General features: G+C 44.4%; 1 protein-coding gene across 1 annotated transcript; it reads right to left on the bottom strand.

The window, feature by feature from the left end:
* Positions 1 to 5,507: 5,507 nt before the first annotated feature.
* RPL37A (ribosomal protein L37a) lies at positions 5,508 to 11,938 on the bottom strand. Its single transcript, XM_024202568.2, has 4 exons — positions 11,876 to 11,938; positions 10,198 to 10,326; positions 7,670 to 7,752; positions 5,508 to 5,712 (listed from the first exon to the last, which is right to left on the bottom strand). Exons 1-4 carry the CDS (start codon positions 11,876 to 11,878, stop codon positions 5,649 to 5,651), a joined length of 279 nt encoding a protein of 92 aa, XP_024058336.1. The 5' UTR covers positions 11,879 to 11,938; the 3' UTR covers positions 5,508 to 5,648.
* Between the last annotated feature and the right edge of the window lie 270 nt (positions 11,939 to 12,208).

Here is a 12,208-nt window from a genome sequence, read left to right on the forward strand (position 1 = left end):
CAACACACACTTATATTGTTGTTGTTACTTCTTGATACTTCTTTCAAAGTGAGTTATTTTAGTTTTTTGGCTGGTCTATGCATTTAATAATTTTTATTTCTCTCTTACACTTAAATTTAATTCTTTGAGTAGTGAGTTTTAAAATGCCTAACCTGTCCTGGCTGGAGTAATTATCCTTATGGTAACTTTTAAAAAATATATATTATATCTAGGTTTTTGGTTTCTACTGGTGGTGCACATCCACCTCGATATGGTTCTCATAACAAAATTCATTTCACACATGGATACAAAAAAATTTGAGGGAACACTGACTGACACTATAAAAAGGAGGGACAAACATGCCAAGGGATCCCCTCTTTCTCTTTCCCTGCCCATCACATGATTGGCACCAGAAGCAAAAAAGGAAGCATTCATTTAACTCAGGGAGAAAAGGTTCTGACCTAAGACATTTGGTCAGTAAAACTGCTGAAAGCATATGGAGAGAAATTTTGCTTGTATCTGAGATTGTTAAGTAGGGCATGACTTTACACCAAATAAGTAGTATTTTAACTTTATTTTCTTGTAACCATTTCTGATTTTTATGCCTCATTACTTGTACTCACTTAAAATCTATCCCCTTGTGGTCAATCAACTTGTTTTATTGTTATATCTAATCCAGTGTGATTAAATTGAAGTGTTTGGGAAACTCCATTTGGGGTGGCAAGTTGTGTGCATATTATTTCTTTTAAAGAAATAATGCACTTTATATAAACTTGTGTTGTCCAGGAGAGGGCTGGGCAGTACAGGACATACATTTCTGGGGGGAACTCTAAGACTGGGAGTGTGTTGGGGTCACTCTGCAGTATAACCAAGGCTGGTAAGAGCCAAGGTCTGACTGGCTGCACCTCGTACACAGACATAGCTGGGAGTGACTTGCATGCTGGAGGTTGTCTGTGAGCAGTCCAGGCTGGAGGCTACAGCAGCAAAGCCGTGTAAAGGGAACCCCAGGTTAGAGAGCAGGAGGGACACAGCTACTCAATAATCTGGATTGTAACCTAGTACGTCATACACACCATTCATGATTTTATAGACTTCTATCACAGGGGTTTTCAACCTATGGTCCACAGACCCCTGTGGGTCTGCAGACTATGTCTAAGGGGTCCATGAAAGGTTGTCATTACCACAGAGCAGTGGTATCTGAGGATCTGCAGACTATGTCTAAGATTTCCAAAGGGGTCTGCACTTCCATTAAATTTTTTTTAGGGGTTCACAAATGAAAAAAGGTTGAAAATCACTGCTCTATCATATCCCCTCTATTCATCTCCTTTCCCATCTGAATAGTCCCAGTCTTTTTAATCTCTCCTCATATGGAAGCTGTTCCATACCTTTAATCATTTTTATTGCCCTTCTCTGTACCTTTTCCATTTCTAATATATTTTTTAAGATGGGGTGACTACAACTGCATGCAGTATTCAAGGTGTGGCTGTACCATGGATTTATATAGTGGCATTAATGATATTCAATGTCATATGATCTATTCCTTTCCTAATGGTTCCTGTTGGGTTTTTTGACTGCCGCTGCACCTTGAGTGGATGTTTTCAGAGAACTATTCACAATGACTCCAAGATCTCTTTCTTGAGTGGTAACAGCTCATTTAGACCTCATTATTTTGTTAAGTATAGTTGGAATTATGTTTTCCAGTATGCATTTCTTAGCATTTATCAACATAGAATTTCATCTGCCATTTGTTGCCCAGTCACCCAGTTTTGTGAGATCCCTTTGTAACTCTTCTCAGTCTGCTTTGGTCTTTTAACTCTTTTGAGCAATTTTGTATCATCTGCAAACTTTGCCTCCTCACTGTTCACTTTTTCCAGATTATTTATGAATATATTGAACAGTACTGGTCCCAGTACAGATCCCTTGGGGACACCGCTATTTACCTCTCTCCATTCTAAAAAGTGACCATTTATTTCTACCCTCTTTCCTGTCCTTTAACCAGTTCTGATCCAGGAGACGAGCTTCCCTCTTATGCCATGGCTGCTTAATTTGCTTAAGAGTCTTTGGTGAGGGACCTTGTAAGACTTTGTGAAAGTCCAAGTACACTAATATCAACTGGATTACCTATGTCCACGTATGTTGTCTCCCTCAAATAATTCTAATAGAGGGGTGAGGCATGATTTCCCTTTACAAAAGAACCATACATGCGTAGAGAAGTTCTCAGGATATTCAAAGCCAATCACATGATTTTTTCAGGATGTGATTTTGGAACAATTGGTATTGGCAATACTGGGAAAGAGGCATGAGAGCAGGGAATTCCCCGCTAATATTGAACTGAGCCTCAGTGGGCCAGATTTATTAAAGGGATTATTTCAAAGGGAGGTATCCATTCAGGTGCTTTTGAAAACTCCACTAGGCAGCAGATGCAAGCAGGACACAACCAGGCATAGTGCCTAATCGTGCACCTTTGTAGTCAGTGGGAGCGTTGCCATCAACTTCAAGAGGCACAGAATCAAACCCTCGGTTCTTGGCAAAGGATTAGCTAGTTTCCTTCAGGGGTAGCAGTCTTTGTGCACTTAATTTTATGCTTATGAGCAGCAGTGCAAAGATTGACGGTTGCCCACTTTGGCTGAATTTTGTCCTCCTCCTGCTTGCTGAGCAGCTGTCCTTGGAGAACAGAGCCCACGGCTTTTACGTACCTGAACCTTATTCAGTTAACAACCTCGGAACCAGCTGTGGGATCTAGCACCCATAGGATATAGCAGAATCAGAGGGGGTGGAGAGACAGGAGATGAGAATGATTAGAAGCCTGGAGAGACTTCCATCTGAGGAGCGTGAAAACACTGGGATTGTTTAGCTGACGGAAAGTTAGGGATACACAAAATATTGCCTGATATAAAGATGATACAGCAGGCACTGCCATTCACCTTCTCATAATAGAAGCACCCAGGGGCGTTCAATGAAATTGAAAAAAACATGTCAATAATAAAAGGAAATACTTTTTACACAATGTATAATTAGCCTGTGGAACTCACTGACACAAGATATTGTTCAGGGCAAAAACACAGGAGTTAGAAAAGGATTATATGTGTATATGACTAAGGAGAACAGCTTATTACACTGGACAGGATAAAAGAAAGGATAAAAACCCTCCTATTTCAGGGCACAAACCAGGCACTAAGGCCCAGATCCTCAAAAGGCATGTAAGCACCTACCTCCCATTGAAATCAATAGATCAGCACCTATAGCTCTGCCTGGGAAGAAATTTCCCTATGGGCAGGCTATTCCATTGCTGCCTGCTGCAGTGTCTCTTGCTTCTTCCTCTGAAGCAGTTGGTACTACTGGCCACTCCCAGTGATGGGATTCTGGGCAAGATGGCCCTCCACTCTGTTCCAGGGTGGCAATTCCTATGCTCTGTTGAAACAGATGGCCTTATAATTAAAGCACTGGACCAGGACTCAGAAGACCTGGGTTCAATTCCCAGCTCAGCCTGTGGGACCTTAGACTTTATCGCTGTACCTCAGAAATACACAGATAAGATGGTGGGGTTTAAGAGTTACCTTGTTGTCAGAGAGCCCACAGCAGGGCCAAACTGACAGACTCATCTAAGAATCTTTGCTAGGGTCTAAATGGTGACAGGGTTTGCATTTCTCAACGGGGGCATGAGCGGGGAGGGAAGAGTTCTGACGCAGGTAAACAGCAGAAGAGGTTGTCTGATTCGGATGACAGCAGGCAGCATTGGGTGTTTCATAAAACAACTTTTTCTGAAGCTATCTTTCTATGAGATATGCTCTAGCTCCACAAAAAGTTACAGGCTTGATGCAGGAGTTACTGGGTGCCATTCTCTGGCCTGTTATGCAGGAGCTCAGCATACCTAATCATAATGTATTTCTTCAGGCCTTAAAAATCTATTAAAAGTACAGTAGAACCTCAGAATTACGAACCACTCGGGAACGGAGGCTGTAACTCTGAAATGTTGGCAACTCTAAACAAAACAGTATGGTTGTGCTTCCGAAACTTTGTAACTGAACATTGACTCACTACAGCTTTGAAACTCTACTATGCAGAAAATGCTTCTTTTAACCATCTTAATTTAAATGAAACAAGCACAGAAACAGTTTCCTCACCATGTCAAATCTTTTCTTTAAACTTTTTTTTTTTTTTTTATTCAACACAGTACTGTACTGGCTTTTTATTTTTATTTTTTTGGGGGGCGAGGGGGTGTCTCTGCTGCAGTCTGGTTGCGTACTTCCAATTCCAAATGAGGTATGTGTTTGACCAGTCAGTCTGTAACTCTGAGGTTCTACTGTATCTGAATTTAATTCTCCAAACCCTTGGGGCCCTGCCTCCATCTGGACCACTGCTCTTAAGGAGACTGGGGTCTCACAGACTCCTGAACTGCAGCCCCAGCAGTCACGGTTACACAACGAAGTCTTTGGGACTAGGTTCACAAGGTAACCTCAAACTGGGAAAGAAATACCTCTTCAAAATTACACAAAAACAAGACACTGATTGTCCTATGTGACTATAAGCACCTTGGTTTCATCAGATAATCATTTCCTTATTTGTATGTCCACCGAAATACAGAGAGATGGTGCAGGTATCCAGTCTATTAGCGGTGACTGAAAGATAGTTCAAACACATGTGCCAGCTGGTCCCAGGTACCAAAATGTTAAAGTCGGATCACCCAGAAAGAAATTATTTGGCAGTGACTCTTCTTGGCTCTAGAAACCGGAACTTTGTTTTCCTTGCCAGGAAGATGGATCTTTAAACTGACTTAGCATGAAACTTTTAGTATTTAATTTTCATTATAGCTATTTATATGATTTGTCAAGATTTGACTAACATTTTGCTATCTGAGTACAGCAGCTCACAGGGCCTACTGCCAACCAGGAATGGCAGCCCAAATAGAAAGGCACCAGGTGGCCAATACTGGAGACATTCACACAGAAAAAGACGCAGCATGGGCAGTAGTAGCCCATTGTCTGTGGTCAGTGGGATCCATAGCCAGAGTCAGAGAGTGTGGGAGGATAGCTGCTCTTCATGATTTCAATCCCTACTCCAACTCCAGAGGTATTCTGTCAACAGGGCTGGTTCCCCCTCCATGCTACGGAATGTGCCCCCCCGCAAAAGCAGCAGCTGGGTTGGGGTGGAGACACAGAACCTACATTCAGATGTTCACGGCACTTGAGATCTGCTCCTTCTCTCCCCCCTCTCATTTAAGATTTCCCCAGAGACACAAGTTACTGATTACTGCTATGTCACAACTGCCATAGTACCCCATTAGAACCCGCCTAGGCTTTTCTTTAGAGCTCTTATAAAAAGACGTACAACCCACTGATTCATTCAACTAATAGAACTGCAGCACGCAAATTAACTGGAGTGGAATGGTACTGATTGATTGAGCTACTTCTGATGTTACAGTGTCATTAAGAATGATCTGTCCATGACCATAACAAATAGATACAGCATTTGCTATCGGTGCCGCCATAATAATATAATCAACAGCTAAGCAGATTCACAACCATAGCGTGGCAGACCAGATATAATTTTGTACAGAAGAGGAAAAAAAGGGTTCTGTTCCACTACACCCTTTTTATTGACAAAAGAATGGTAGAGATTTTCAGACTCTGGAGAAGGAAGGTATGAATCATGGTAACAGGTAGAAGCTTCTACTGGTCTTTCAATTCCTTCAGTCTTCTGATGGCAGATTTGACTGTCACTGCAGAGGTGGTGCTGGAAGAAAAACCATAGTGTCACTCCTACACTGAAGCAACCAGCAACGCTCATCAATTGCACTCCATGTGCACTCAATTTATCAGCTGAAGTGAAGCAGTTATAACTTAGTGCAAATCCACTTCAATATCTCATGACCCTGAGAACACAGATCTGAGTCTGAGCAGGAGTATGCAGTTATAGGTCTTGTATCTCAACCTGAACTGTGCTGTAGTGACATCATACAATAATTAAAGGATTATTGCATTTTAGCACCTGTGGTCCTAGCTCCCCCAAAGCATTAATAATTCTGAATTTGATGAGTTTGAGGTTAAATTTAAAAAATCCAAACATGTTCAGTTATGAAGTGTACAGTTAAAACACCCAAACAATCTGAACTCTGCCCTGCAGTGATGCCAAAAAGGGGAAAAAAAGAGAAACCTAATATTTTATTCTAAGGCAGTGGTCAGTCCTCAAACTTTTTACCTTGCATCCCTCCCTTACCTCTGTCCACCCTCCTGCCCCCCCCCCCGGAGCCAAAGCTGCGGCTCTGGGAGAGGGGGATGATGACAAAGGTAAGGGCGCCAAGGCTGGAGCAACAGCAGGAGTCGGGTTGGCAGCCGGGGCCAGGAGCGGAGCCAGGTGGTGCTCCCTCCCCACCCCCCATGGGGCTGGCCCAGGCCCCAACCACGCGCCCCCAAACAGTCCTCTGCACCCCACTAGGGGGCACACCCCAGTTTGAGGACCTCAGTACTAAGGTCATGTCTACACAAACGTTGTACCAATTGTACAGCTCTCTTTGTAGGGAAGAAGTATAAGCCATATGGGTAAGGCACCTTCACTGCATGGGTTGTGACAATTTACTATTTTGATTAATGGTATGATTTTTCTACTAAAATAGTTAAATACTGGTACAAAACCTGTATGTAGACAAAGTCTTGATCATACAGTGGTTGGGGAACTCAAAGTTCAGGCAGTATGCATAGCCCCTAGAAGGTTCCCAATTTAAAAATCCTGATTGAACAAATACCGTAAGGAAGGCAATCACGCTACATCATTGAGACTGTTTGCCACCATTTATACAACTATCAGTGAATAAAAGGCACTGTTCGTGAACATTTAGATCCTACTTATAACTGGTGTCAAACATACATATACACCTCTACCCCGATATAACGCGACCCGATATAACTTGAATTTGGATATAACGCGGTAAAGCAGTGCTCAGGGGGGCGGGGCTGCGCATTCCGGCAGATCAAAGCAAGTTCGATATAACGCGGTATAGATTTCACCTATAACACGGTAAGATTTTTTGGCTCCCGAGGACAGCATTATATCGGGGTAGAAGTGTATGTACACACATACTGCAACATTCTCAATATTTAAAACTTTTGCTCCCATGGCTGCAGATAATGAAGGGAAGGAAGGATGGTAGTGATATGAACACTATGCCAGAGACAGCCAAGCTGAAATTCTTAGGACCTCCAGATGAAAGGGAAAAAGTTCAAGGCTGGTATTAAGACTGGGGCAGAATTATGATTGCTAGGGGACCTTAAAAACTACTGTATGTATTTCCATACTTTCAGATATTTGGATTTCTTTTAAGTTTAAACTTATTTAAAAAATATTGGAAGCCCTGGAATTTCAATTAACTATGACTCAAAGAACTTTGTTTTGTTAAGACCAGAGAAGATTGTGAGGAACTCCAGGGGGACTTAACAAAAGTAGGGAAAGAGCAGCATAACAGACAAGATTCAATAGTCACAAAAGCAAGCTAATTACACGATGAACAGAATAATATGAACTTCTCATACTCTCAATTAACTTTAACCATGCAGGTAAAAAGCCGGGGTTCCACTGCAGCTAGCTCAAGGAAGAGACCTGCTTAAATAAGCGGCAGTCATCAGAAAAGCAACAAAAATGTTGAACTTTGCTTCAACTACCAGACAACAGAGCCAATTATTATTTGTTTCCTTACTTATAGGTCCAGGCACCACCAGCTACTGTCTTCATACAGGATCCACAATGCCAGATACCTACAGCTTTCCTCTTCATTTTGGTCTGTAACACAAAGTATTTATATACTTTCAGTTGAAGAAACCAAGAAATCTAGACATCTTTGCTCAGTAAAGACACGTGACCTTTCAGCCTTACTCCAAAAACACCACAATGGAAATAGGATTTAAATATCAAGGTTTCACAACAGCAACGTTTGCAACCAGGGCCAGAAGAAATATGAAGACATCAGACTTTCTACAGGTCTCTTGACAAAGGCCAAAGAACTTTGGTAATGGCATTAACTCGGGCATAGTCCCCCCTTTCCCCCAACAGAAGAATAAAACAGAGGAGCTGAATTGGCTTTAGTTCCTATCTATAGCTAGTCATTTACTCTACAAGTTGTTTTAGCAAGCCGTTTTAATATTGTGTTCTGCTCATATGGTTGTAAAACCATTTTAGCTTAAACTGATATACTAGCCTAAGTACCTAAATCCATAGTGTAGGAAAGTGCTCCAGTATCAATACAGCTCTGAATGGACAGTTACAGTAGTGGCTTTTTATGATGTAGGTAACTGGAACCCTTTTGGAGTCTCAACAAAATAACCAAGGTTGAATGGGTCTGGGATACTAAACTGCTCTCCCTCCAGGTGAAGGCTGAAACGTATCGGCGGGACACCTCGCAGAACCGCAGCCCATGCTGTATCTACTCAATGCCTTCAAAGCTATCAAACGGGCACATTTCATAAGCACTAAATTCTATTAGCTTTTAAAGTCCAACATTTAAGCTTGGATACCTATAGCTAGATACCTAAATCCATAGTCAGCCATTGAAGGTAGAAATCATTAGTAAGTATGGGTGCTCAGCACACCTGAATGTGAGGCCACTTTAACTGTAGGCATCTGAATCTGAATATTGTGGCTAAATTACTAGGGCAAAGAGTGAGTGGCCTTTCAAATTTCTGAGACCTGAATTCAACTTTTTTTTGGTCACATACAAGATCTACTCCTGGGGGGAATTCTATGCCATTGCGCGTGCATAATTAATGAGCCGTGCATATTTTTAATTTTTTGCACAGAAAAAAGCTTCTGCTGGAAAGTTGCTGCAGTTATGCCTTTTGCGCACCAGAGGGCGTTTTGACAATAGAACAGAGCAGTAGCTCCTGGCAGCTAGGGAAAAGAAAGAGCCAGTCTTCTTCACAGTGCCTGTTGGGCCAGGTCAGGAGACATGGTGAGACAGACAGCGTGGGGCTGCTGGGGGGTGTCAGAGAGGGGCTCATAAGGGCTAGTTGGGGAGGACATGTTGGGCCAAAGGCTGAATGGGTGGAGGCGGCACAGGACCACAGGGGGAGGGAGGTGCAGGGCCACATGGGGATGGGGGAGTTGGACCACATATGGATAGGGGGTGGCTGAGTGGCGGCACAGAGACACATAGGGATGAGGGGAGGGGGGGTATCTGAGTGGGCGTGGAGGGACACATGTGGGTGCAAAGACATGTGCCTGACTGAATGGGAAAGGCTAGGAGTCAGCCAGGGTCTGCATGGTGGAAGCTCCCTAACAATCCCTCCCCGCCCCCCGCAAAACACCTGTTCCATACTTTTCCCACCCATACCCAACAACCCTGCATGTTCACACCCAAGCTCCTTCCCAGCAATTACTTCCCTCTCCCTCAGCCCCTCCTTTACCCCAAATCCCCCAAGCCCTTGCACTGCTTCCGAGGGGTGCAGGAAATATGGCTCTGTATAGTAGTTTAAATGAATTATTACTCAGAGTTCTGTATTAATATGCCTAATAAGGGATCTTTTTGTCAAAAAACATTTCCTGAATCTTTTTTGTTGTTTGCATTGTTACAGATACTTGCTGACAGGTATTTTGAAATAAATGACCAAAAAGAATTGGAACTAGTGTGATTATATTGTGTTATTCTGACAAATAAAATATGCAGAATTTGAAAATAATGTGTGCAGAACTTTTCATTTTTTGTTGCAGAATTCCCACAGGCGTAAAGATCAATTAGATGGTTTCACTCCCTCCTCCTCAAAATATATAATGCACACAACTGGAAGTCTCACTCAAGAGATCCATACTAGAAAAATTTGAGAATTATTGGGCAAAACAAATTAATATGATGTTTTAATAACCAGTGATACATGAAAAGTGTATATTTTTACCTTATGACCCTTTATTCGATGCCTAACATTTTCTGCCCATCAGCATCACTATTTAGTGTAGTGAAAAACAACTTGAGACCACATTAACTGAATTACCACCAAAATATGTAACTTAAAACATGGTCAATCTTATTTTGAGATAATATGAAAAGGTAGGAGAGGGATTTTGCAAGGTGTAATCTTACACCTCTGAAAGTTGTGGACAATTCAAACCATGCTTAGGCAGACCGTAATTAACCTGTTATATATTAAGAAGTAGAGAAATCTGAAGAAGCAGTCCCATTTCTATTCACTGTAAGACTTTGAGAACTTGCTGGGATGAATCAAAAAGGGCTCTTACCTTGCCACAGAAGGAGCAGGTATACTTGGCATGCTGGCTAATTTCAATTTTCTTTACCATTTTCCTGAGGGAAGCACCATAACGGGTGCCATATTTTCCCACAATCCCAACTTTCTTGGTGCGCTTAGCCTGTCAGGATATAAATCACCACACACATTAGCTTAATTAAAACCAGAGACTATTTAGCAGTTTACTTAACAGCAGCCAAAGAATTAAAGCAGTTATCTGCACACTGCTTGAATCTATTTTCATCAATTATGTACCAGTATGTTTTAAAGTACAGTTTCCACCAAAATGCTGTACAAAATAAAGTTGTACTGCACTGGAAATTCAAGCCTATATGAATTATTCCATAGCCACAGCTCCATGAGTACTGCTCTGGTATGTAGTGTTTTTAGGATCACAAACGTGCAATGACTGCATACAGGCACATCAGTGTACTTGAATGCAGTCATAGACAGGATTGGGGCCTAAATGAGGATTGCATCATTGCATATCTACAGAGCCTTTCACCAGATATTCTCAGGATCACTCTGACAATCAAATTAAGTCTTGCAAAAGTAAGTATTTTTATCCCCAAATCAGAAATAGGGAGAAAACTAGACAAAGATTAAATGACGTGCTCATATTCACATAGCAAGTGGGGGTTGACTAGCCTTGCCATTACCCATCATCTCACGTTTAAACGCCAAGCCCTTGCCTATGAGATGAGGTCTCTTCTCGCTCTACACCTGTTCCTCATCAACGCAATCATACTAGCTTTGATTCCCATGTTATTTCCTTCTGCAACAGTCTTAAGTCATTTTTACTGCCCCTGGGCTCAGCATGTCCTCCCAAACTTTAGTACACCAGGGCCCAGGCTTTGTCCTTCAAATCTCTCCTGGAGACTGACCCTCTTTTCCTCTGCGAGACCCACACAACATGGGTAGAAATCAGAATACGGAGAGAGGAATGTGTTAGTCTCTCCCAGGGCTACCCGTTTCTGTCCCTCTTCCAGACCCTAAACCCCACAGATAGGGGGAACAGCCTTGAGAGCAGTGCCTTGCCCTTTGGGAAGCTCACTGCCAGAGCGCAATAAAAATGAGCCAGCAGCAAAGCGGGGAGCAGCACCCCCCCAGTTTCCTGGCTCGCAGCACCCCACCGCCATCCTGGTCACCGGACAGCCAGGCTCGGCGAAACACGCCGCTGCAGGCTTAACCACCCGCCAGCCCACGGCCAGTCCCGGGGCACTCAACGCGAGAGAAAGCGCTGGCACCCCACTCCCACGGACTGGCACCCCGACTCCGGCAGAGGGGTACCGCCCAGCAATGGGGCGGGGAGGGGGGGCTGCAGGGAACGCCCCCAAACCCCCCCTCGGGCCTGCAGGAAAAGGAAAGCTCCCCCTACCCCCAGACCCGCTCGGCCCAGGCCCTGCTTCCCCCACCAGGCCCGGGTCTCACCCCTCCCCCTCCCCGGCTAGAGGCCCGCTCCCCCCAAGGCCCCCGGCTCTGCCCCACCGCCCGCTCCCACCCCCAGTCATCAGGCCCCAGTTGTCCCCCCCAATACCCGGCGCCCCGGGGAGCGCAGGCCCCGCGGCACTAGCTCCGGCCTCCGCCTGCGCGGATGAGGCGGCCGGCAGGGCGGATGGCGGCGGATTGAGCCGTGAGAGGGAAGCCGGGGGCGCCTCAGCCACACTCACCATCTTCCTGCCGGGCCTGGACGCAAAGAAGGAGGTACTTCCTGCGCATGCGCGATAGCCTGGCCCTGGCCGGAAGGAAGGAGGGATCGGACCACAGAGAGGAAGGGACTCGGAGTGGGACTGTCTGCACTCTTGGGGGTGTAGGACTCTATCGTCGCCTTTGCAGCACTCTGCAGCAGAGATCGTGCTGTCGGTGTTGCGTGTAAAGGGTTTAGCCCGAATGCCTGGGAGTGGGTGAGGGACGGTGGGGTCAGAAATGAGGGGTTCTGGGTGGGGGAGGGGGCTCCAGGCTGGTGCAGGGGGTTGGGGCGTGGGAGGGGGTGCAGGCTCTGG

This window comes from Terrapene carolina, unplaced genomic scaffold (assembly GCF_002925995.2).
Source record: "Terrapene carolina triunguis isolate 2854851 unplaced genomic scaffold, T_m_triunguis-2.0 Scaffold62, whole genome shotgun sequence".
Taxonomy (NCBI): Eukaryota; Metazoa; Chordata; order Testudines; family Emydidae; genus Terrapene; species Terrapene triunguis.